Source organism: Cyprinus carpio, chromosome B17 (genome assembly GCF_018340385.1).
Source record: "Cyprinus carpio isolate SPL01 chromosome B17, ASM1834038v1, whole genome shotgun sequence".
Lineage (NCBI taxonomy): Eukaryota > Metazoa > Chordata > Actinopteri > Cypriniformes > Cyprinidae > Cyprinus > Cyprinus carpio.
The window spans coordinates 7,534,245-7,559,372 of NC_056613.1; the positions used below are offsets into that span (position 1 = coordinate 7,534,245).

The 25,128-nt window shown below is 36.3% G+C and overlaps 1 protein-coding gene across 1 annotated transcript in view; it reads left to right on the forward strand.

The window, feature by feature from the left end:
- The first annotated feature begins 9,873 nt into the window (after positions 1 to 9,873).
- Positions 9,874 to 25,128, forward strand: part of LOC109076419 (kinesin-like protein KIF13B) — a 42,761-nt gene continuing 27,506 nt past the window's right edge. The window contains exons 1-2 of the mRNA XM_042741984.1: positions 9,874 to 11,064; positions 15,019 to 15,103. Of these exons, the coding sequence (XP_042597918.1) occupies positions 10,995 to 11,064; positions 15,019 to 15,103 (155 nt within the window). The 5' untranslated portion in view covers positions 9,874 to 10,994. The remainder of the gene's footprint in view (positions 11,065 to 15,018; positions 15,104 to 25,128) is intronic.

The window sequence follows — 25,128 nt, forward strand, 5'->3', positions numbered from 1 at the left end:
ATATAAGAGCCGCTAAAGAGGCAAAATGCCCCCTGGTGGACCATAGAGATAAGGGGGCAATAATATAGCAAAATACTTGTTATATATATTTAAAAATATTACATATTTAAGTCAACATAAATTACCTTAAATTTGATGGTTTTTCATTTCAGGTGAAGACCTCATAGATTGGCTTTGGCGTGTATAGTGTCAAACAGTGTTTAGATGAGTGCTGTGATTGTGTTAAATGCTATGTAGTGTTTTGGAAAAATAAAAATAATCAAAAGGGCATTGAAGCTCAGGTTTGGTACTAGGAAGTACGCATTTTATCAAACTACTATCCAGGTATACATCTTCAAAGCTTCTGACTTTTTTTTGTAAGAGGAGAGTAATATATTTACCTGTTGTTAACCATAGTGACTTCGCGGGAGTTGTAAAAGCAAGGACCTGTCTGTGTGTGGTGGAGTAGACTGTCATTGAGGTGCTGGGGAGAGACAGGGGAGCTAATTGGGGTCAAAAACATTTCTGCTGGCAACACAGATGGCAGCCGTCTGGGGCCTGTGAGACTCAAACATCATAGCGATTGTGGCCTTGAATTATACTTCTCGAAATGCATTCTACCTCAAGGACTAGCAGTTTTTTAAAATGTCTTGCTGAATTAAATTTTGTTCATTTTTAAATATTTTATTGAGTAGCTTTCCCTACAAAACACAGAGCATGCATCAGCTTGGTCAAAACTTTTCAGAATTTTTATATTTTCATTAAGGTATTATTTAGCATGTTTATTAAGCTGTTGTCCTTATGGAGACTGGTTTCCACAATGTAGGTGATTTCAAGTTTAACGATCCTTCTGGGGAAAAAAGGTTTTCACAATGTTGGATTTAATTAAGTTCTGGGGACAGTTTTGTCCCCAAACTATAGGTATGTAAACACACAGGTGCATATCTCTCTTTTTGAAAAAGTAGTTTCTTAGATCCTTGCTAATAATGTGACTTTCATAGCTATGCTAGTGTGTTCTTGTAATTTAACCTTCAGGTGTGCATACATTTGAATCCCAAAATAAATTTGTGACTTTTACAAGCGGTCTCTTCGTGACAGTGAAGGTTCAGTCACATGCTCACAGACGTCACTAAACAGATCACAGTGTTTTCTCTCCTGCTGTGCTGCTCTGACTGTGCACGACTGACAAGCGCCATGCAGTCTCTCTAGCAATGTGAGTTTCCCGGAATTCATTTTTAACACTCACATAAACTTATTTGGCTTGGTTTTCATAGATAATGCTTTCAACCTCCCCCCACCCAACAAAAAAGGCATGGGAATGTAATCAATTGTACATTTGGAAATGTAAAATCGATGTACAGTATTTATACGGTAAATGTCTCTATAAACATCTTTGGAAATTGTCTTATTAATAATTATGTGTGTATATTTAAAGAAATAGTTCACCCCAAAATTTTAAAATTGCTTAAGATTTACTCACCCTCAGGCCCCCTGAGAGGTAATTGAGTTTGTTTCTTCATGAGAACATAATTATTTGGAGAAAATTAGCATTACATCATTTGCTCACCAATGGATCCTCTGCAGTGAATGGGTGAATGTCTTGAAAAGCAAAAAGCTGGGTGTTTGTAAGGAACAAATCCATCATTAAGGCATTTTTAATTTTCTGGCCAAAATATCATAATCTATAATAACACTTCCTCCATTGAAAAAGTCCATCCTCTGTTGTCTTCTCGCATCAAAATCCACTGGCATATTTGATGAACATGTTTGATATGTGCATATTTCTCTTCTGGTTCAGATGAGACAGTATTTCATTAGAGAAAGCAATATTATGGATAGAAGCTATTGTTTGAAGTTAAAAACATTGTGATGGATTTGTTTCGCATGCAGCTTTTTGCTTTACAAGACGTTAACTGATGGACTGGAGTCATGTGGATTATTTGTGGATAATTGTAATGTTTTTATCAGCTATTTGAACTCTCATTCTGACGGCACCCATTCACTGCAGAGGATCCTTTGGTGAGCAAGTGATGTAATGCTGAATTTCTCCAAATCCAATGAAGAAACAAAGATCTACATTTGCATAACCTAAGGGTAAGTAAATTTTCAGCCAACTTTGATTTTAGGGTGCACTATTTCTTTATTATCATCTTGTCATTATTCTTTCTCTTCAGTGGGCCAGCAGAAGCTGAAAGATGCAGACAGATCCAAAGGTTCCTGTCCCTTTCTGTGACGCACATGACGGGAGTCAAATCAATGAGATAAGGCTGAATCAATGAGATGTCAATGGCGTCTTATCATTGCCTGTTGCAGCTTGACGATGATCTCACAGCTGCAGGTAGAGGACATTCTGGGTGTTCTTGCTATTTTCTATCGATCATTACTCTCAGAATATCTGAATATGTTTTAGTTCAATAGAAGAATTAAATTCAGAGCTAATGCGAAGAGTTTTTGGTGTTTCTTTCTGACTTTTTAAGGGAAAATTCAGTAGGTTTTAAACAACCTGTGTCCAACTATCATTCACTTGGCTCTCACACACTTTGGCTTCCTCATTGCTACAAGTGAGATTGATGGGGTGTGCAAACTGGCAAACGCTTAATGGGATTTCTTTATCACTGCAGTGATTCACAAGAAAGGCAGTTTGGGGTTTGAACTCGGCTGATGGAGAGAGCTGCCCTATTGCTCCGTGCACCTGGTCAAGGGGAGATATTCCTGATAAACTGCTGAAGGGAATGTGGTGAGTTGGCTTTGTTTCAAGTCCAAGAGAAAAGTGAATTTCTAGACTATTCTCAACAGACATGCGGCTATTATGGGCTTTGATACCGCATCTGCTTTCAGGTAATTCTCAGGAAACTGTGCCATTTGGGCTTTGTGTCCCCATGACTTACAATGACATAATTAAGAGGACACTGAACTTGAAGTTATTTAATAGATTTAGTTTGTAAAGAAATTAACAGATTTTTAAATGTTTTAAAATTGTTTATAAATAATAATAAAAAATACTCCTTAAAGGGATACTCCACCTCAAAATGAAAATTTTGTCATTAATCACTTACCCCCATGTTGTTCCAAACCCGTAAAAGCTTTGTTCGTCTTTGGAACACAATTTAAGAACTTTTTGATGAAAACCGGGAGGCCTATGACTGTCCCATAGACTGCCAAGTAAATAACAGTGTCAAGGTCCATAAAAGGTATGAAAGTCGTCATCAGAATACTCCATCTGCCATCAGACGTGTAATCTGGGTTATATGAAGTGATAGGAACACTTTTTGTAAGTGAAGAAAATAAAAATCGACTTTATTCAACAATTCCTTTGTCAACAGTATCCTCTGTGTCTCTATATGCTCTTCTGTATCTTCCGCGCCACAAGGATGCGCTGTTTTCTTTCAAATCAAAGCTAAATACACATAGAAATAGTGCATCCTTGTGGCGCGGCTGATATAGAAGAGCATACACAACATACAGTGATATGGAGGGATACCGAGTAGACCACTGACAAAGAAATTGTTGAATAAAGTCATTATTTTTGTTTTCTTCACTTACAAAAAGTGTTCCAGTCACTTGATATAACCCAGATTGCACAATGAAGTATTCTGACAACAACTTTCATACCTTTTCTGGACCTTGACACTGTTATTTACTTGGTAGTCTATATGGGACAGTCACAGGCCTCCCGGTTTTCATCAAAAATATCTTAAATTCTGTTTTGAAGACGAACGAAGCTTTTATGGGTTTGGAATGACATGGGGGTAAGTGATTAATGACAAAATCTTCATTTTGGGGTGGAGTATCCCTTTAAATTACTTTTTTCAAATGAAAACTTCATTCACTGTATATGTTTATATATATATATATATATATATATATATATATATATATTCTGTTAATTTTCTGTTTTTTTTTCTGACATTATTCCCCTTTAAACGTAATAGTATAGATTTTTGTCACATCGTCTTTTTGACATTATGGTTGAAACAGTCTATTATTATTCAACCTCAAAACGTTTAGAATGTTTGGCAAAAAATGTGTTTGGAAAAATAAATGTTAAACGGAATGACATGAATTCCAAACTTAGAGTATGGGTTCAGATATCCATGGAAATAGTGAATTTATTTAAAAAAATTCTGGTAAATGTGACAAAACTAGCTGTTGACTGTAAGTTTGATAGTAAACCAACTCTTATAATAAGTCAAATATCAATCCACACCATAACCTCTCCATCACCTCTTTCAATATCGCCACCATATGAAAAGGACCCAGAGGGCTACTCGGTGATTTTAGTAGAGCTTACATCACCCACAATCTAATTCCAGTCATTTTGCATATGGTAAAGGTCCAGATGAGGTTCTTTGTCATAGGCAATGACCCCTCTCCATAAACAGGCTCAATTCATTTGACTTGACAGAGTCCTGCATAATATGAAACAATATTCTGCCACAAGACTCATTAGAAAGGACCATAAAAACACAGCAATACACCTGCACCACTGAGAGCTTCATATATACGCCATCACTAATGCAGCGGCTGTGTTCTAAAATTCATGACAAACAAACCTTAGTTGCTATTTAATAATGAAATACTGATGGATAATGTGTCAAAGTATGCATAGAATTGCATTTGTAAAATTGCAAATGTATAACAGATAAATGGGTCAACCAAAGAAATGTCTGGGCTATATGTCACCAAAAATACATAAATTAGTCTCTCTCTCTCTCTCTCTCTCTCTCTCTCTCTCTCTCTCTCTCTCTCTCTCTCTATATATATATATATATATATATATATATATGTATGTGTGTGTGTGTGTTGTTTGTATATTAAATTGAAGATTGAATGTGAAAATATTGCAATATAAAAGTATATTTAAAAACTTTTATGTTAGGTGGGATTAATCGTAATTATACTGTACATATGATATATATAAAATGTATTTATTTATTTTTTATTTTTTTTATTTGATTTTGTGATGATATGATACAGAGAGTTCTTGATGTTTTCTGTGAGATTCACCCATATGGCTAATCATGCATAAACTAGTAATCTATACACTCTTAGGGCGTCTTTACACTTGGCAGGTTTGGTTAGATTAAAATGAACTGCTGTTCATTTGAATAAGCAGAAACACTGCCATCTGAACCTTGGTGCGCACAAAACAAGTGAACCGAAAACCCCTGAAAAGCTGGCTTTTCTGACAAACCCTGAAAAGGTGTTTTTTTTTTTTAAATCTCTGGTGCAGTTTGACTGAAATATGAACACAGCTCATTAAGGATTTCACCCGGAGGAAAGTCGTGATAGTTGTGCCTTTTGCTTTGTATTTTTGGAATCAGTGTTAAAATGACAGTGTGAATGCTAAGCGAACCAAGACTAAATGTTTTGTAATGTAATTTACTTTCAGGTCAAGACCAAAACAACAAAGCGAACTGAACAACAAGTGTAAACAGGCCTGTAAAAATAAAGGTTCCAAAATGTTTTTATTTTTTTTTATAGAAGAACATTTTTGGTTCCCCAAAGAACCTTTCAACGAGCAGCTCTTGAAATATTAATTTTAATAATCTAAAGAACCCTTTCCACTGTTTTATGTAATAGAACGATTCTATCCATGTTGAAGGTTTTCCATAGATGTCAATAAAGAACTTATTTTTAATAGAGTATATATATTTATGGAAACACCTTTGGGACCAATTCTCTATTAACTAGTTGCTTATTAGCATGCATATTACTAGCATATTGACTGTCTATTAGTTTATTAGCATATATCAGTGACTTGTTTTGCATTATCATATTATAGATCCTTTGATCTTAAACCTAAATGTAACAATGACCCTACTAACTATTAATAAGCAGCAAATTGGGATTTTATTGAGACAAAAGTCATAGTTAATCAGTAGTTAACAGTGAGAATTAGTCCCAAAACTAAAGTGTGACCATATGTATATATATATATATATATATATATATATATATATATTAGTGATCTCCTTGACATTGATGTCTCTTTTGTTTTTTAGGTTATAATATGACCACGCAAAATAAAGGGGAGAAAAAAACTTTATAGAAGACATAGCTGAGAAATGAAACCCAATGATGGTTGCTCACCTCCGATTTTCCGGAAACCCATTTCCAATCTACTAATCCTGCTCTCGCACAGTATGAGTCATCTACCACACGGAGCAGCACAGCCTCAACTGCATTCTCTACGGGGCAAGAAGGGCAGGAGACCGCATTTAATTTTGAGTTTCTTCCTGAAAAACTGCTGATGTATATTTCCACCTCTTTAACTCTGCTTTCACCTTCCCAGGCTTATGATTCATGCTTGCTGTGATTCCAGGCCTGGTTTTTGCATGCCAAAAAAGGTACAACGTTAATTATGCATATGTCAATAGCACAAACAGTCACATTTAGAAATAATCATTAAAGTGTGAAAAGTAATTAAACTCTAATTTGAGAGCATGGGCTCTTGTCGTCAGATGTTCTGCGTTAGATCTTCTCCTCTCTGTAATGTTGTGGACAGGACCATTCATAAGACAGCACCTCTCTAAGCTTGGGAACAGTTAATTGATTACCCATGCCACCTACCCCCTCTGATCCCTCTCTGTAAAGATAAGTGTCGTCCCTGAAATCGAACCCTCTGCCTGCCACGCTTCCGTCTGATTAGCTGCCGGAACAATTATCTTAATCGTGTCATCTTAACGAACCCCCACGATAAGCCGCCTTGGGGCCAGTAATCCAGAAGACCTTCGCCTACACGGAATACAGTCCCTTATCGCCCTTCTTAATAAAGATGAATTAAGTTGAGGAAAAGACGTAAAGTTCCCATTGCGGGTGTTTACGTGTGTTTGTTAGTGACAGTTGTTGGTTTATCTAATCAAGATGCTAGGAGTCAAATCATCATCATGGCTGCGCAGCAGTTAATGTGTGGAAAAACAATGTTAGGAAAACAAGTTGAGTAATGTTGAGTGAATAGCTTGCTTGCAATGTGCAAAAACAAACTATAATTTACATTTTCTCAGTAAAATGTGTTTCTTGTCCATGCAAATCTAGCCACCATCATGGCTGCATTTGTTTGATCAAAAATACAGTAAAACAGTATATAATCACGGTTTAAAATATCCGTTTTGTATTTTAATATATTTTAAAATTAATTTACTCCTGTGATGGCAGAGCTTAATTGTCAGTGGCCATTACTCCAGTATTTGGTGTTACATGATCCTACAGGAAATAAAGGAAACATGTATTATTGTTGTTATTATTATTATTATTATTATTATTATAGAATTATTATATAAGTAGAATTTATTTGAAGTAATTTATATATAATAGTTCTTATTCATTTTTATTAATAGTTTGAATTAATTTAGTATATTTAGTTTTTTTAAGTTAAATTTATTTAGTAATTTACTGTAGTTGTATTTTTTGCCATTGTATTAGGCTTTTTAATATTTTTTATATAGTCTTTTATATACTGTTTTTTATTTATTTATTTATTTATTTCTGTTTAAGTTATTTTTAGTACATCAAATTAAAGTGAAAATGAGAAATGTTGTTTTGGCAGCTAGCTGAAAAGTTCTTCACTAATATTTCATTTTCTGTTAAAGGTTCTTTTTTAAGGTTTTAGTCACAGTTAACTATAATAACCCTTGTCTGAACGCTGCAGAAAAGTAATAGCACTGCTCTTGTTAACAAAAAAGCCACGTAAGATTTCCGATGAGGAAGAGTTTGCAATATGAATGAAAGGGCCTCTATAACAGGCATTAGTATTAACTGTGTTCTATGGAGAGCAACTGTTAGAAGAGAACCTCGCTAAATAAGTTAATCTTCTATTAGCTGTTAGTTAGAGTCTCATATTAGCACATCTGTTTTGTAGGCAAGGTACTGGAACTTTATCACCTCCACTGAGTAGTGACATTTGTTACCACCACACTTTTATTTCTGAAATTACGATTAGGGGGTTTCTTAACCTTACACAACAAACAAATATTTACCCATAGTAATGCAATGGAAATGAGCTCACTGAAGTGGATGTGGTTTACTGATCTAATAGTATCTTCAGGTCTGAAGGAGGCGAAAGCATAACAGTGGGGTGGAGGCGGCCTGCGTGGTGGGATTCAAAGCAGATGCCCTTTCCCCTGGAAGGCCCCTCCTCTCGGAGCCACACAGATCACAGGAGTTCCCTCTCAGGCCCCGTCAGACCCCTCACGCTCTAACATTTACACTAAATTACCAAGCTTCAAAGTGCACTGTATGTACCCAGACTGGAATGATTAAGCCATAGATCCTGAAAAAACCACCAGGATTCAATTTCGCTGTGGAATTTTGCTTACATTGTGATTAATGGATGTGATTTGTTCGGTAAGCCAATCTAAATCTAATTTAGACTTTAATAGGGTCTTTCCCAATAATTGCACAATTGCGGCAACTCCAAATAAATGATACAATCAGCAAACGTCAAATTGTATTTACATTTCTGCCCTTATTACCATAGACAGCTATATTAATTGTGTTGGGTTTTCTCCATTTTGTGACTCTTTGTTCTTGAGCAGACATGATTTCACTGCAAAGCTGATGCATGAACATGTGCGTACAACTTTTTTTCTTCTACTTGAAGAACAAATTAAACTTTCACTTAAGTGCAGGCACTCCTTCATCTGCAATTATTGTTCCTATTTTCAACCTTTATGTACAGGGTGGAGCATGACATTTCAGTAACAGACGACTTACTCATGTAAGTGCAGTGGGTGTTACTGTGCAAGAAAAGTGACTCGGCTTCAAGCAAACTTAGTTACAAGTCTTGATCAAACTTTTTTTTTTGGCGCTTTTTGACAGTATAATAATTCTGATCGCTTTTCAGCTCAAATACAAAATATTTTAAATATAAGGGAATCATAATTTTAGAATGAAGTGAATGTTACAACATTTAAAAAGTTGTCATTGTATCCCTTTGGTCTCATTAAAATACATTTGGGTGGTTTTATTTGAGAATTCAGCATCCTCTAGTGGGATATCACAGTAATACATAACCAAGAAACTGGGACGACAAATTATTAGCTCGAATACATTTAACTTAAGATCTACATTATCGAAAGGCCTCCTCTGTTGGTATCTGACATACAAATACCGTCTCTCTAAGATCTCTATGCACTCATTTTAATAACCATAAATATATATAAACATGTAAAGTAACGTCATATACGTTTTTTTTTTTTTTTTTGTATTTGTTTTGGACGCGTGGGTCAGTGTGCTAAATATGACCAGCAGGTGTCGCACAACATGAACAAATAAAAACTAGACCTTTAAACGGGGTTCAAGAGAATTTACAGAATGTAAATCGCTGCATTTATTTGTGCTATCATTTAAAGTACTTATCATATGATGGCAGTATTTAACCTCTTTAAAATAAGTAATATTATAGAACCATCTCTCTTTCCAAAGCTATATCGCACTGAGGTTGTGTGAGCATTTGGAACATCCAACTTTATATGGATAGGATATTAAAATGTCTGTTAACGATGAAAAAGGTGGACTTAAAAGGGAGAACTACGTTACCGAAATACATCTGACCTCAGCACAATGACATGAACTTCCAAACACAATCAGCTCTTCCACATCGGAAGTTAAAAGCCTGTTCCAGGGGATCAGCTGATCACAATTGGATGGTTTTCAGTTCTGACTCGAGAAAAAATACATGTAATTAAAAAGCTTACAGTACGACTACTACTGCAATAATAATAATACTTATTATTATTATTGTTTCTGTTACATGACTGGTGATTTGATTATTAATTATTAATAATAATAAATTAATGATAATTATTGGTGAACGTATGTATGAATGAAATCGCTTTATTAATAATTTTGTGTTGTTATTTTAAGGACTTTTACTTTGAAAGACGAACTTCCGCTGGGCGTCATAGATCACGGTTAACATCACTGGCTTCACGCTGCTCAGTCATGGAATAAAGCGGCTGCTTATTTCGACTGTAACATCCACGCCGGAGTCCTTAATTCACTCCAATCTTCATTTTCCCGGATTCGCTAATTCTATAGAAGACGCGTGTCTTGTCTCCATCATACTGGATATTAAACCAGAAGATTTAGCGAGCTGGATGGAAATGTAGAGCAGCACCATTGTTTTAATCAGCTCGTGAAGTTGGACCCAGCCTGAAAAAAACCCCCTAAAATTCAACAAATACGCATCAGATGCTGTGGGATCTCCTGTCATTTCAACAATTCGCGATCAGATTTCGGAAATAACTGCCAGAGTAGGATGTTGACATTTACATTAATGGTATTTCTGTCTAAACCCGTGTTGTTTGCTATTTTGTAACGTTACATGTAAAAGCGCTGCATTGACAGATCAGCATTTAATAGCCTAACATCTAGTAGTCCCGTGCATTGCGAACATTGATTTATTTGTTTGATATAGTTTTGGATAAACATTATACAGATCTGCCTGCATTGCACTTTATTCAGATAAATACGATTAAACCTCCATTGAAACAGTTATGCAGTGTTTCTCTGGATTAAAACACCTGCAGGGTATATTTTTTTTCTTAAATGCAAAACCTTCTTCTTCGTAGTTAGACTGTCACAGCCAGGCATGAACTATTTAAACCCTGCTTGCCTTATTAGTTAACTCGGTTTCCTGCTGGACAAAAGTCTTGACATTTTCAGTTTGACCCAGTGTGAATGTGACAGGAGTCCAGGAGGGAGCTGGCTTTGCTCTCGACTCTTGTTTTTGATCCAACTAAATCTCCAGCTGTCAAGACATTCCGCTAAACTTTTCTTTTACATTATTAAAAGCGACAATGTCTTTACTGTGCCGTTCAAAACGCAGAAAAACGACCCAATAAGGACGATGCTGGACATTTTTGGACACGACACGCTTCAGATATCACAGATTAAACGGGACTCCTGTGACGGGCATCTCTAGATGAGTTTTATTTTATGAACTCGTAGCTGCCAGGAAGCATTTCGGTCGTTTTATAACACGTCTTCTCGTGGATATATCGACAGACATCATGGGCGACGCTAATTTGAACAACTCCAACGTGAAGGTGGCGGTTCGGGTCCGGCCCATGAACCGGAGAGGTGGGTCGAGTTTCAGTTCTGTCACCTGATAGCACAGTTCACATGCAGCCTGTAGATCAAGACCCAGTGTAGGGCTTTCCTGGGCGTTTGAATCGTCCGTGTGGTCCTCAGAAGATGTCTAGATAGTCAGCACACTAGGTTTTGTGACACGGCCATTTAATCTGGTCAGTAATGGGTTTGACAGTTCTGAGAAAGTCCATTTGATCAGGCCATGCCAGCTGGATTCTCTGTGTTGGGTCACATGACCAGATTGAGTTAATAGAAAATATGATTCTATCTATCTATCTATCTATCTATCTATCTATCTATCTATCTATCTATCTCTCTCTCATTTTTTTCTCTCTCTCTCTCTCTTTTTTTTTTTTTTTTTTTTATCTATCGATCTCTCTCTCTCTCTCTCTCTCTCTCTATCTATCTATCTATCTGTCTATCTATCTATCTCTCTATCTATCTATCTATCTATCTATCGATCTCTCTCTCTCTCTCTCTCTCTATATATATATATATCTATCTATCTATCTCTCTCTCTATCTATCTATCTAGAATCAGAAAGAGCTTTTTTGGCAAGTATGTATACATAATCAAGGAATTCCTAGGTGAAATCTATCTCTCTCTTTCTCTCTCTATCTATCTATCGATCTCTCTCTCTCTCTATCTATCTAGAATCAGAAAGAGCTTTATTGGCAAGTATGTTTACATAAACAAGGAATTCCTAGGTGAAATCTATCTGTCTATCTATCTATCTGTCTATCTATCTATCTGTCTATCTATCTATCTGTCTATCTATCTATCTATTTATCTATCTATCTATCTATCTATCTATCTATCTATCTATCTATCTATCTATCTATCTATCTATCTATCTATCTATCTATATCATAAAGCTTTATTGCTAAGTATGTTTAAACACACAAGGAATTCGTCTTGGTAAAAAATCTCTATCTATCTATCTATCTATCTATCTATCTATCTATCTATCTATGTTACACTTTATTTATATTTGGGTCAGATGATGTGAACTTTGTAATTCAACTTTAGTATATTTGGTGAAGTTCATTAACAATACGAAGAGTGCAAAGTATGTATACGTTATCAAACATACAGCATTTATAAAAGGATTGGTTGAGATAAATTATAACATTACACAGCTTGAAGTTGTCAACTACCCATTTCCAGGTTTTCTGTGACCACAGAAACTGAATATTTGATACATGCACAATCTTTCTCTCTTTCCATCTATCTATATATCTATCTATCTATCTATCTATCCAGAGGACACCACTTAATGTCATACATACTGTTTAATTAAATTTCCTTTTTTCTATTCACCTTTTCTTTTTCTCCAAGATTAGTTGCATGATTACTTGCATGTCTTTCACATGAACGCATGACATTAAAGCGGGTCTTGCCGTGGGAGAACATGTGTCTTGGTAAAGCCACCGAAGCGTGAAATATTTGCTGCATTGTAGTGACGGGGTCACGTGTCCGACTGGAGCGTAACATTCGGTCACAAGACTCCAGCACTGATGGTGTGCTGACAGCCTGTGTGAGCTTTCTGAGTCACATATCCTTTAAAACTTCCCAGTCTCCATTTGCAGTGCTGGAATTCTGACCTTTATTGTATTGTTCCAGTTCCAAAGACTTTTCAGACGTTATTTCATATGACAGAGAGAGCTTGAATGTGAAAGTCTCTAAATGACGCTAAACTTTCTGTTTTACTTGCGCTGTCTCTCTCTGCCTCTCTCTCTTTTTATTTTGGACAAAGGCAGGAAGGGAGTCTGAATAGACTATTTGCCAGCATTGCATAACAGAACATGTTCCCATGGCCAACAATGTGTTTGGATTCCTCTAAGAAAATATTCATATTAAATCCTAAGACTATGTTAAGATATTTTCAAAAAACCTTTTTGGTGGATAAAGGGATATAGAGGTTAAAATAGTTAATGATTTACCAAGTTAGTTTGAGTACACCAATTGCCTCATTCCCTTCTTGCATGGCTTGAAGAATGCAGACTGAACCATGCATTGGTTAATAGTTTTACTTCCATAAACTTAGGCAAATAACTATAGAAATTAGCTTTAGGGCATTGTCACTGCCTTTTGTTCCCTGTAGATAAATAGTCGCTTGGTCTTTGTGTTATTGTGTTTAGGATTCTGTCAATCTTTCCACTTCGTCACTGTTGCCAAGATTACATGTGCTTATCGCTCTCACCTGAGTGACATAATGCAGGAAATTCAGATTTTTTGGACTGGCTAGCTGTGGTAAATCCAGATGGGTCTCCTTATTGGACCTTGGCCACCAATGCTGGGAGGAAACCAGTTGTTTCCTGCTTTAACAGGAAGTTGTCACAGCTAGTGTGGCTTCGGATTGCATCCTTTCCAAGGATTTCTGAGTCAGCTGCAAATGCTTTCCACTTCCCTGTTGTTGTCGGTAGGAGAGTTTGTTGGTTTCAAACATGCTTTGGCCTTCTGTTGGATTGGGTGTGTTAGTATTAGGCCGTTCCCTTTGTTTGTCAGCAGTCAGCAGTGCATCATAAACTTTCAGCTGACCGAACTGCAAGACTTTATTTGGAATCCATTTATTGGACCGGAAGCTGCTTTAGCAACAGGCTTGCTGCTGACATAGTGTTTGAAGGAATGCTGTTGCAGGTTCTTCCCGCTGTGAAGGCTCTGGCCAAGCTGAGACCCGAGTCAATCCCAGGGTTAAACATTAAGGATGGCCCGATGGCATGTGGCCAGTGTTGAGAGAGTTTCGTGCCAGTTCATGGAAGTGTCACTTGAACTATATAGCCAGTGCTGTGTTGTCACTGGATCTTGTGTTCATTGACCATGTTTCTGTGTTTTTATGTCTTGCAGCCTAAACTAAACTTAAACGAAACATATTCTGTGAGTTAAAAAAAGGACCAAAAATGCTTTAATATTTAATTGCTTAATTTACTTCCCATGTCAAATATCTATAACAATTTTTGTGTATACTTTATTTTAATTTTTGTTTAAAATTTCTAATTATTTTCATGCATTTGTGCGCACAAATATTGTTTATTTAAATAACTGTGTTTGCCAGCTATTCAGTTTGGTCCATTTTTTTTTCCTAAATTGAATCAAATTATTCCAGTGTTTTAAATTGAATAATGTAATGCAAACACAAAACCAAATCCACTGTCGGTATATGCCACATTTTATCAATCTGGTCAGTTTTGCAAAATAATCAGAGGCAGATCATTCACTACATCACTACATTCCAAATTAATACATAATCGGGCATGAGATATTAATTTTTGCTTTAAATTATTTTCCCATTTGAGAACTCATGACCTGCTGATGAGTTTATTGCACTTACATTGCAGTCACATTCACACTGAAATCATTTAATTCAATTTTGGAGAAGTATGGATTTGGAAATAGTTGGTTAACACAAGTATTGAATAAAAGGGATATTAATAAGAATGCCATATATCATCTAGCATGTGTATAATCATTGTTTTAGTTTCACTGATTTTTTTGCTGATGTAGTTGACAGCCTGTCAAGGGAAATTATAGTTGGTTTTGCTCTGAACTCTTTCCATATCTGTGAGAATAGTGGTGGGGGATTTCAGGAACACTCTCTGTGTCAGAATGCTCTCTGGTTTCAGTCCTCAAGCAGCATCTTGTGCTGTGAAATTAACCCCTGCTATTGATTTTAGCCCTTTGTTCTGCATAATCAGGATGACTGGGAACTCAATAGGTCATAAGATTGTCTTATTAGATACATCTAAGTGACAGAGATGGGACAAACATATTTAGAGTAGCAGTTCCATACGATGTATGCTTCATCTGATCAGTTTAGTGGTGTTGTATCCGTTTTTCTTTTATAGTTTAACAGCTTGATTCTTTTTGAGGTGATGCAGCTCATAATAAATTGAAAATGTATATTCTTTGGTTTTTAAATTGCCTCAATGTGTTTTTTCCCAACAGAAAAGGACCTGAACACAAAATGTGTTGTGGAAATGGAGGGGAATCAAACATATTTGTACCCGGCAAACCTAGGAAAAGATTCCAGGTAAGTTAAATTGGAAAATCAGACATACTATATTAATACTTTTATTGAGCAAGGAAAAATATATCAGTGTTTCAAAACAATATTAAGCAGCAGCTGTTTTCACCAGTGATGATAAGAAATGGTTTTTGAGCACAAAATCTGAATATTAGAATGATTTCTGCTATCACAGGAATGAACTACATTATACAATATTAACGTAGAAAACAATTAATATGTAATAATATTTCACAATATTGCCATTTACTGTGTTTTTGAACAAATATATGCCACCTTGGTTAACAAAATTATTTAAAAAACACTGAAAATCTCCCTGACACTAAACTGCACGGTAGTGTAGATTTACTAACTTTGTGATTTGTTCAGAATAGCATACTACTAGTATGCAGAATACCCAGTGACCTACTACATTTGCATACTGCAGTGGTTACTGTATCCCACAATGCTTTTCACTCAACTTGGCTTCCTTCTCCAGAGTAATGAAGCAGATGCAATATCTGCCGCTGTTTATAACATCTTTTTCTTGACTCCTTGTTTGATCGGATTGAGTTATCATTGCAAAAAAAATTGGATTTAAAATAACCATTTCTTTCTCCAAAATGAAGAATTGAGGAATTTAAACTTCTTTGATTTAAAACAAAAAAAAATATACAGCATGGTACTCTTTAAAATGTTAAGAACACATAATTTTTAAACAGTAATATTTAATGTATACCATGAAGTATGTACAGTAGTATGCTGTAGCCTAGAATTCCATTCCAAACAAGAGCAGCATTTGTTTCTCTTCCTCTCTCAATAAGATATTTCATGTTTTGGACCCTTCATGAGGGGTTTGAGAACGTGTGCATCGTTGTCAGTTTCAGTCGGACTGCTCGTGCGATGGGGGCTGAGGGAGAACAGGAATGTGGACGTGCAGTTCTTTTTAACGCAGCCTGCTGTTTGCTCCGTCCTGCCGTGTGTCGGGGCATAACTCTCCTCCGTCTGACTTCCTCTCTTTTTCTCTGCCCTCCGTTGTCACGGAAACGCAGAAGGAGGGTTAACCCTAGGTCATCCATAGCTGAGGAGCTCTTGTGTCTGGAAAAAGGGGAAAATACAAGCTAGCTTTAGCATCTGCCGGCCATAAACATTTCCTCTGACTTTTATGGCGGGTAAACAAGAGAGAGCAATTATTTTTTCCCCTCTGCTTTCTCTTGTCGTGCAGTGCAAACAAAGACAGAGGTTGAACAGGTTTTAAACTTGGAAGTGAATGGTCGAGCCGCCTGCTGCCTTCGCACAACAGACAGTTTAATTGCAGCGTTGAGTTCATGTGACATGCTGCGCTCAATCGCTGGCCCCGTTAATGGCCCCTGCGATGCAGATGCCTCAAATGGCAAGGTTCACATGACCAAAATAGCCTGATTTATGCAGATTATTGCTGGCATTTCATATTAATTATGATCTGTCAGGCGCTACAACACACTCCAGATCATCTTTTTTATGACGGCTACATGCCATGTTTATATGTCCGTGTATATTCGTCTTTCAGTCCTTTGTGTGGTTGTACCGCTCTCAGCATGTCCGATGGCATCACATACTCAGGCTGAATGAATCTTAGTGCCTGTCCATTTGCTTTAATGAAAGAAAATGACATTTGAAAGGTTTTATGTTTGCAAGTAGCTCCTAGGGGTGTTTTGGACAGGTTGAACACTGAACACACCCAAACATGAGCAATAAGTATTATTACCAGATGTTTGTATATGCCTGGCAAATCAATGTATTTTTGACTGTATTTATGTATTCTATAATAGAAATAGCATACTTGTAATTTTAGAAAAATCTCTGTATTTTTCACAAAGATGAATAATTGCTTGTCACTCCCCACTATTTCAGGATTATTAACAGTGTTTTGCAGCTGTGTCCTTTAGTGTAAGGCGTGTGTTAGATTTTGTTAATTTAAGGAGTTGCCAGCACATCAAGACTACCACTATCCCACCTAAATGCACCAAAGAGCACTGAAGAGACAGGGCGTGCTTTTAGCAGACAGGAAATCAGCCAGACATACACTAGTCAGAATGAGTTCAGGTGTGTTGAAGACTCACAGAACCGCCACCCTGTGTATCAAAGTTCCTTTACATGGAGCTCTATTAGTGATTGCAGTGATGCACAGATGCCTTAAGTTATAGTCACATTTTCAAAAAAGCATATTCAGATACCATCAATATCTTAAATGTCACGAATGCTTCTTGAATAGGCATGTACATGATCCATGTCATAAGAGGTTGCTGAACAGTGATCTAAGATGTTTATATATATATTTTTTTTTCATCAAGTCATAGACACTAGGTTAGATCCTCCTATCTCACAATATGCAGTGGTAAAATTACGACTTTTATGTGTTTTTAATGTGTTTATTACTTGTTTTCCAGTAGAAATATCAAAAAATCTTTAAAACAAGATAAATGTAGGCTACCTGTACACAAAGAACAATAACTATAAAGATAACTATATTAGTGTCCACACCAGTGGACAATATCGTCTGTTTATTCTCATGCACGCCGCTTTAAATTCTCAAGCTTGTGACAGCAGCATTGATTATTTTTGGCTGTCAATTATTATAGCTGTGGTGTGAACTCTGCTATTCTTTAATATTGAGAACGATTTTTAGAACTATATCTTTCTCTGCTATCATCGTAGAATTAAAATGATTATTAAAGCCTTATATAAGACAATATTTCTGCTTTCTGCCTAATGACACCACATGCGTATGCACATGAACTAGTTCTTAACCACGTTCTAATGTTAATGAATTTGGAGTATTCTAAATGAGCGACCTTATGCCCGTGGTTAGTCATTTGCATAAAACACTCCCAAACCATCTCAGCACGACCTTTCCTTCACAGCTTTTTGTCAATCTCTCCAAAGGCACACTCTCACATGAGATGTACAGCAAGAACCTCAAGCAATGCCAAGGGTGCAGTTCTCAAAACTAGTTGGATCAAGGTTACATTTTATCATTAGCAACTCTGCATACGTGTATCTGTGTTGTTATTCAGAGAAATTGTGGAACTTCAGCTGTAATGCAGCTTTCCTCTTTCAGTATGTGTATATGATGAAATATGTATATATATATAATCTATATATTCTCTCTATAATCTTACAATGGCTAATGCCGACTTACCAACCTTTACATTTTAGCAAATCAGTGAAAACGACTGGATGAGGCGTCACATAATGTTAATGAGCACTGCTGGTTGAGTTTAATTGTGTACTTTTCGTTACACTGTTGTAATTACCAAGACATTGAGGCACAGTTGGGTGTCTTTAGCTTAGGAAAATAATTTCTGCATCATGTGGAAGACGTGCCCTAGAGTGCATCCTGTTGCCCTCGGCCTGCTCAAGAGCATTAAGTTCAAGCATGAAGCCGCATCTGTCGGTGCGCATACATTCATTAGGACATATATCTAGTGGATCATAATTTAGGTCAAGGGTATAAAATGTCATCTTTCCAAGTCACAGGCTGCGTATTTGCAAGCAACCGAAGCGGAATCACATTTTTTTTATTTTAAATGACTTGACCTCAGAGCCCAAAAGCTGAAGGGGAGTTCATGTGCGTCCGAGTGCACGGTCAGGTTGTCTTTCTGACTAGCCCGTCATGCGAACCCCAACCACAAGGTGTTAGACAGCATTTGCCACAACCCTCGGTCTCTGGCATACTTACACTGACAGCTGTCACCGTAGAGTACATCACTAACCCATAAGAAAGCTGCAGTGGACCATAATCAAGGTTCATTCCTTCCTCCCCCTTGTTCTCAGACTTCAGCCCCTGCAAGAATGCAGACAAAGACATAGGGATTTACAGTCCTGGCCTTGAGTCGACAATTTGCCTTGGAGTGGTCGATACTCTCTCAAAGGAGAGATTTAAATGGTTCTCTGTAGAAAATGCTTTCCTCAAGCCTTTTAGGAATATTAGGATAGTCTGATGAAGCATTGAGTGAATCCATTAACTAGCTCGAAATGAAATCGCAAGCATGTTACTGGAATGCTCCTTGAGTTTGCTTGAAAGCCTGATTGAATGTGGCGGAATTAAATGTGTGTTTGATGCCAGTCAAAGACAGATTGAGGCCAGTGGCTTGTTTGCTAGACTGCAGACTCGAATCAACCACCACTTTTTAGCCTGTAAATGGAGGGTTTTCCCTCCGGTGGTGTCAATGTGGTTTTTATTTTCCGCCTGTGGTGCTTTGGTCTCGGTTTCATTTGTATACTGTTATAGCACCAAACCAGAGTGGTGATTGTTTGCAGCGCGAATGGAGGGATACAGAGAGTGGGGGAAGGGACGACACTGTTGACACAGTCTTTCATAGCAGCCTCCTCCCCTATAGACAGTTCCTTGGATAATAAAAGTACAACTAATAAAAGTAGCAACCGTTTGTGATTAACTTGCTGTTATTATGTGGCGAACAAAGTCTAATTTTTTTAAACCAATGACCTTCATTGCAGTGTTTGCCACAACTTTGCCACAGCATGTTTTTGTAAGTGTGGTAAACATTTAATCATTCATTTTGACATGATTTCAGTGAGCTAAATTGATTTATATGCAGTAACTGTGGGTAGGGCTAGATGGTAATATATCAGTTTTTTATGTTAGATATTTTGTTTGCAAATAACTATGGAGTTTGCAGTCAAGTTCCCGAAAGACTGTAGTTTTTCCCCTTTTAAATCACAAAATTTTTGAATGGTAGAGTTTAAAAAGAATTAGTTGTTAATATGTTAGTTGTTATTTTTCCTGTATATTTAACTTGTAGAGTTTGCAGTCAAATTCCCGAAAGACTGTAGTTTTTCCCCTTTAAATCACAAATTTTTCGAATTGTTGATTTGTGCCAAACCGTCACTCTCTAAATGAATGTTTTTGTGTGTGCGATTGCTAAAGAAAGTGAGAGCTTGTGTCTTCCCCAGCAGCTGAGGACTCTGCTCAGTCAGTGCTGCCTCATATCAGGAAGCCTCTGACTCACTCCCACAAAAACAATGTCATAAAGCAATATACAAGATTACTCGCGAGTCTACTCGATGACATCATGAGAGAACTCATGTGATTAACAGCACTGCAGCGCTGATCCCAGTTCTAGCTAGAGTGTCTCTCAGCGATTGGTCTCACCTGTCACTGAGGCATTTTTTGGGTAATAACAACCACATGCCTCCGTCTCCTGTAGGGAAAACAGGCACAGGCGTAGAGGCACAGCATATGCATTTTTCATTTGTACAGTTGGCTCATGGATGATTCCAATCTGTGCAGATGTACAGGACAGCCGTGTTAGGACAACACAGAGTGATGCATTGCGGGTTTAGTCCAGCAATGTTTGGAAACCAGACTGGGAACTTGGGAGCAGCTGCCAACTTTCCTTAGGTTGTCATTGGGTTGTCATGGCTTCCGTGATTGGACAGTCAAAAACATGAATCTAACTTTGCTCTGATAAACAAAGTACCCATTTTACTTTCTCTAACTTATACCTTAACACCTGTTTGTCTTTTATTTTATTTTATTTTATTTTATTTTATTTTATTTTATTTTATTTTATTTTATTTTATGTATTTTTTTAATTATTGTTTTTATTTTAATTGTTGTTTTATTTTATATTAATTGATTTAACTATTTTATTTTGCTAACTTTGTAGTGATAAACAAAGCATCTATTTCAATTTTGCAAACTTATACCTAAACACTTGTTTATTTATTTTTAATTGATTCATTTTATTTTATTAATGATTTTTTTAAAAAATTGATTAAATTTTTTTTTTTTGTCATGTCATATTACTGTATATTCTGCAATCAGAGTAGTATTTTTCTAGCATAGAAATGATAAACATTTAATTTATGGTGACTATATTGATTTAAACGGATATATTTACACTAAATAAAAAAAAAAGTGCATCACTGAATCATATATTTGCACTGGTTCATTCACGCCTATCATCCAAATGAAGCGATTCACTAAAATGATTTAAATTCTCAGCCCAACATAAATAAGAGAAGACTGTTTAGCAGATCATTTTAAATCAACATTGCATGAGGAAAAAGGCAGCCATGTAGCTAATTACTGGAATGAATCTACAGTTGTGCTCAGAGTAATAAATAAGATTAGAAACATTGCTAAGTAGTGTTATTTGTTTGAAATGATTCATTTCAGTACTTTGTCCATTCCATCATGGACAGTACATCATTGTATTCGCCATGCTGGCGAATCAGATATGATAAAATGTGACTGGGGTATAGTTAGTATAGGCTTTGCCAGATAGTACTAGGTCAAAGTCACTAGGACTTGTAACGAGTGTTTGGGAAAGGAGTTGCCGGCGGCGGGAGCTGCGAGCATTAGCAGTAGTCTGGGTGTAGCACACAAACCAGTGAACTCATTTGTCACTACACACATACCTACTGCAAGCTACACCCTTGGCTGTGGAGGTTTGGTAGAGAATTCTCAAGAATTTGTAATCTGTCCTTTAGGTGTCTTGTAAAGCATTCGTTATGTTCCTATGATGCATGAAATTAGATTAGTTTTTCTCTGAAGTATCTGTTATCTGTATCATGCAGTTTATGCCCTGCAGCAATGGATAGCAAGGCTAGATTTTGAGAAACAGATAATATGGAGACAAGATCATTTTCTAAGAATATCCACATATTTATTTCAATGTCAGAATTGAGGGACTGTCACTCAGAAACATTATTTTTAGTGTTACAGATATACAGCTGTCTCCACAGCTTTCCGAATATCCGCCATGTGTGTTTGTCCACCCCGTTTGCCAGACCTCCTCCAGGAACTCAAGATGAAGCTTAGTCTGACACTTCCTTCAGGGGCCAACATCTCTCTCAGTTGTCAGTGTGGTGTGACGTGGGGGGATGTCATCGTGCAACTTATTATACCGCAAGTGTGGCATGGCCTGATTTTAAATGACAAGCTGAGCCCGGGGTCGTTGGAACTGAATCCAGGCATATTTTGCCCCAGCTTTCCATCCCTCGCTTGTTTGTTTGCTCGCCGTGTACCTACATGGCTGTACACGCTTCGGTGATTTCCATAAGCTCTCATGGACGTAGATTTTCTAGATTGGGATCATAAAAAGGATCGCCATTGCTGAAGATGGTCATTATAGGGTTTTTTGTTATATGTGCAGAAGGCATGTATAAATTGGCAATAATTCCACATCTTAGATGTCCTTAGTTATGAGATCCTTAAAACTGTTTTTCAATTGAAATTGACCCTGTTTAATTTTACACCCATTTTTGGCTTATTGTGTATGATTCTTTTGTGCAGAGAAGCTTTTCTTCATATTTTGGATCAACCAAGCTCTCTTATATACTTACATAGAAACCACTTTTTAGCTGATTTCATTAATAGTTTAGTTTATTTATAGTAATAATTTAATCTTATGTTTTTATTTGTAAATATACAAATAAAAATACAAGATTAAATTATTACTATAAATAAACAAAACCATTTAGGGGTTGATGATTATCAACCCCACCGTTTATTAAGGATTTTTATGGTTATCGGAATTGGTCATTTTTAAAGGTGATTTGCTAAAGCATTTGAAGAAAGTTTTGTCAGCGCCCTTGTAGGGGTGCGCCAATCCAATATTCAATATCGGTATTGCTCCGGTACTGGCAGTTTCAGCCGGATTGGGGTATCGATCACGAGACCAATCCAAATCCGATATTTTGCGTATATTATTCTGTGTAATTGTTAAACCCCAAGAAAGCCACAAAACATTATAAAGCACCATAAAGTTTTCGTGCACTATATTCCAAGTGTTCTGAAGCTGTTCCACAGTTTAATGTGAGGTACAAATTAATATTTAAGTTAAGTTGATGCAAAATCTTCTCTCTGCTGTGGCTGTCTGTCATCCTCCATTCAGCGTTCAAACTTCATGTTGCTCCAAGATGAGTTACTGTTCCTAATAATATACTTGATCTGTAAATAAAGATAAATGGTTTTGCATTGGATGACTTTATCTTGGTGGAGTTTCGTTTTGTTTCTAAATAGTGTTCATTTCTTCTGTGTTAGATTACAGCACTGGAGTAGAGAGCACTATGAATTGTTCTTCACCAGCACAATAACTGAGATTTAAAACTGTTTAAAGAAAATGCTCAATAAACTATCGCACAGATTTAATACACTATGCATCAATGTCTCTTCTCTTTGTGCTCTGAACTTTTCTATGCCGAGCTCTGTGCATGCGTGCTGTGACTCTGTGTTGCTTCAAGCACATCATTCTGCACACGGGATGCGCAGAAGTGCTTTGTGCCGCTCTGTATTGGGGCCTTTTGTATCATTATACTTTTGCACAATGACAGATTATTAGTTAATTATTAATAGCCTTTCTTGTTCATCTTATCTATCATATGTTGCTGCCTCATTACTGGCTTTACATTTAAAAGAAATGTCTTTTAATTTTATAGTAGGCTCTTTATATTTAATTATAAATATATTACTTTTTTCATGAATGTATTTTACAACCATACAAAGAGCAATGTGTAACATTTTACCAAATTTAGTCCAACACCTGTTCACTTTTATTTGTTCCCCACAATTTTTTTTTTTCACAAACATTTAGTTTTATTTAATTATTGTGCACTGAATTGTCCACTAACCTAGTTTATAATAGTATTCTTGTCATAGATTATGATTATATATTTTTTATTTTTATTTTTTCTTTATAAGAAAGTTGTGTATATTTAGTAGATTGTGTGTAACACATAAAAGAGTGATGATCAGTTCAACACACATTGAGATATAGAAATTCTACACAGATAAAAAAAAAAACTGCACTGGTATTGGATCGATATCGGTATTTGGCTATACTCAGAATTTTTGGTATCGGATCAAGATCGGTTCTGAAAAAGTGGTATCGAGCCACCCCTACGCCTTAGTTATAAATTTTATAAATTTTAATTTTTACAACAGGCATATATATTGGTTCAAAATATTGGTTATTGGACTACTTGATCTGTAATAATTGCTATCAGCCTCAACTCCTGAAAAACACTTATTGGTCGAGTCCATATATAATAATATTATTATTATTATTATTATTATTATTTATGACTTGTTTGTCATGTATTCCAAGACAAATTTCAATGCATAATAGAGTAAATCTATTATAATAGAGTAAATCTTTATAATAATAGTAATAATAAATATTAATATTTTATACATTAATTCATATATCAATAGCTCAGTGCTCAAAAGTTCATGGCACAAACAAATATCAGGTAAAATACTTGGTAGATGTTTCATTTAAATAGATTTTTCGCTCTGTTCTATTTGTTGTTTAAGGAGCTCATTATGGTTTGGAACAGGGCTTTGCATTTTGCATTTGTGTTTTTTAATTACCCCGAGAACAACAACAGAATTGAATTAATTTGGCCTGGAAAGGCACAGTGCTCTCGGAGTGATTAGGATCCTTCAATACGCTCCCACAGTCTGTCAATAATGCTTATATTGGCCTAGGTCATTGTGTTCACAGAGTGCTGTGCAAAGCCATTGAGGTGCCCTCTACAGATAACACAACTTTGAGACAGGGCTCCAAATGCGTATTTACCCTGTAAACGGCAAGGCTTTCTCAGTGAGAGACAGTCTGTTTGTGTTCAGGTCCACTGAGCAAAGTACAACTGATGACATGGACTCACCCAGGATGTGTGATTGTGTGTAGAGCTGCTGGTTCCTGGTCCCGTTTGAGTGCGCTCATGGTGATGACATGCTATTTTGGTCAGCTGTGAGTCAGTGGGTCCACAGAATTTGGACAATTAGAGTGTTTTTTTTGTTTGTTTGTTTTTTAAGCTTGTTTGAACTTCCTGGAATAATTAAAGCTCAGATATTGTCAGGGGAAAATGTACTGTACTATTATGCACAGGCGGCCAAAATTGTGAAATATATTTTATTTGAATATAATTATTTTATTTGAATATAATTAAAAATCACATTTATTTCTATGACAGCATAGCTGAATTTAGCATATACAATTATTTTAAATTGTAATGAGATTTTGCAGTATTACTGTGTT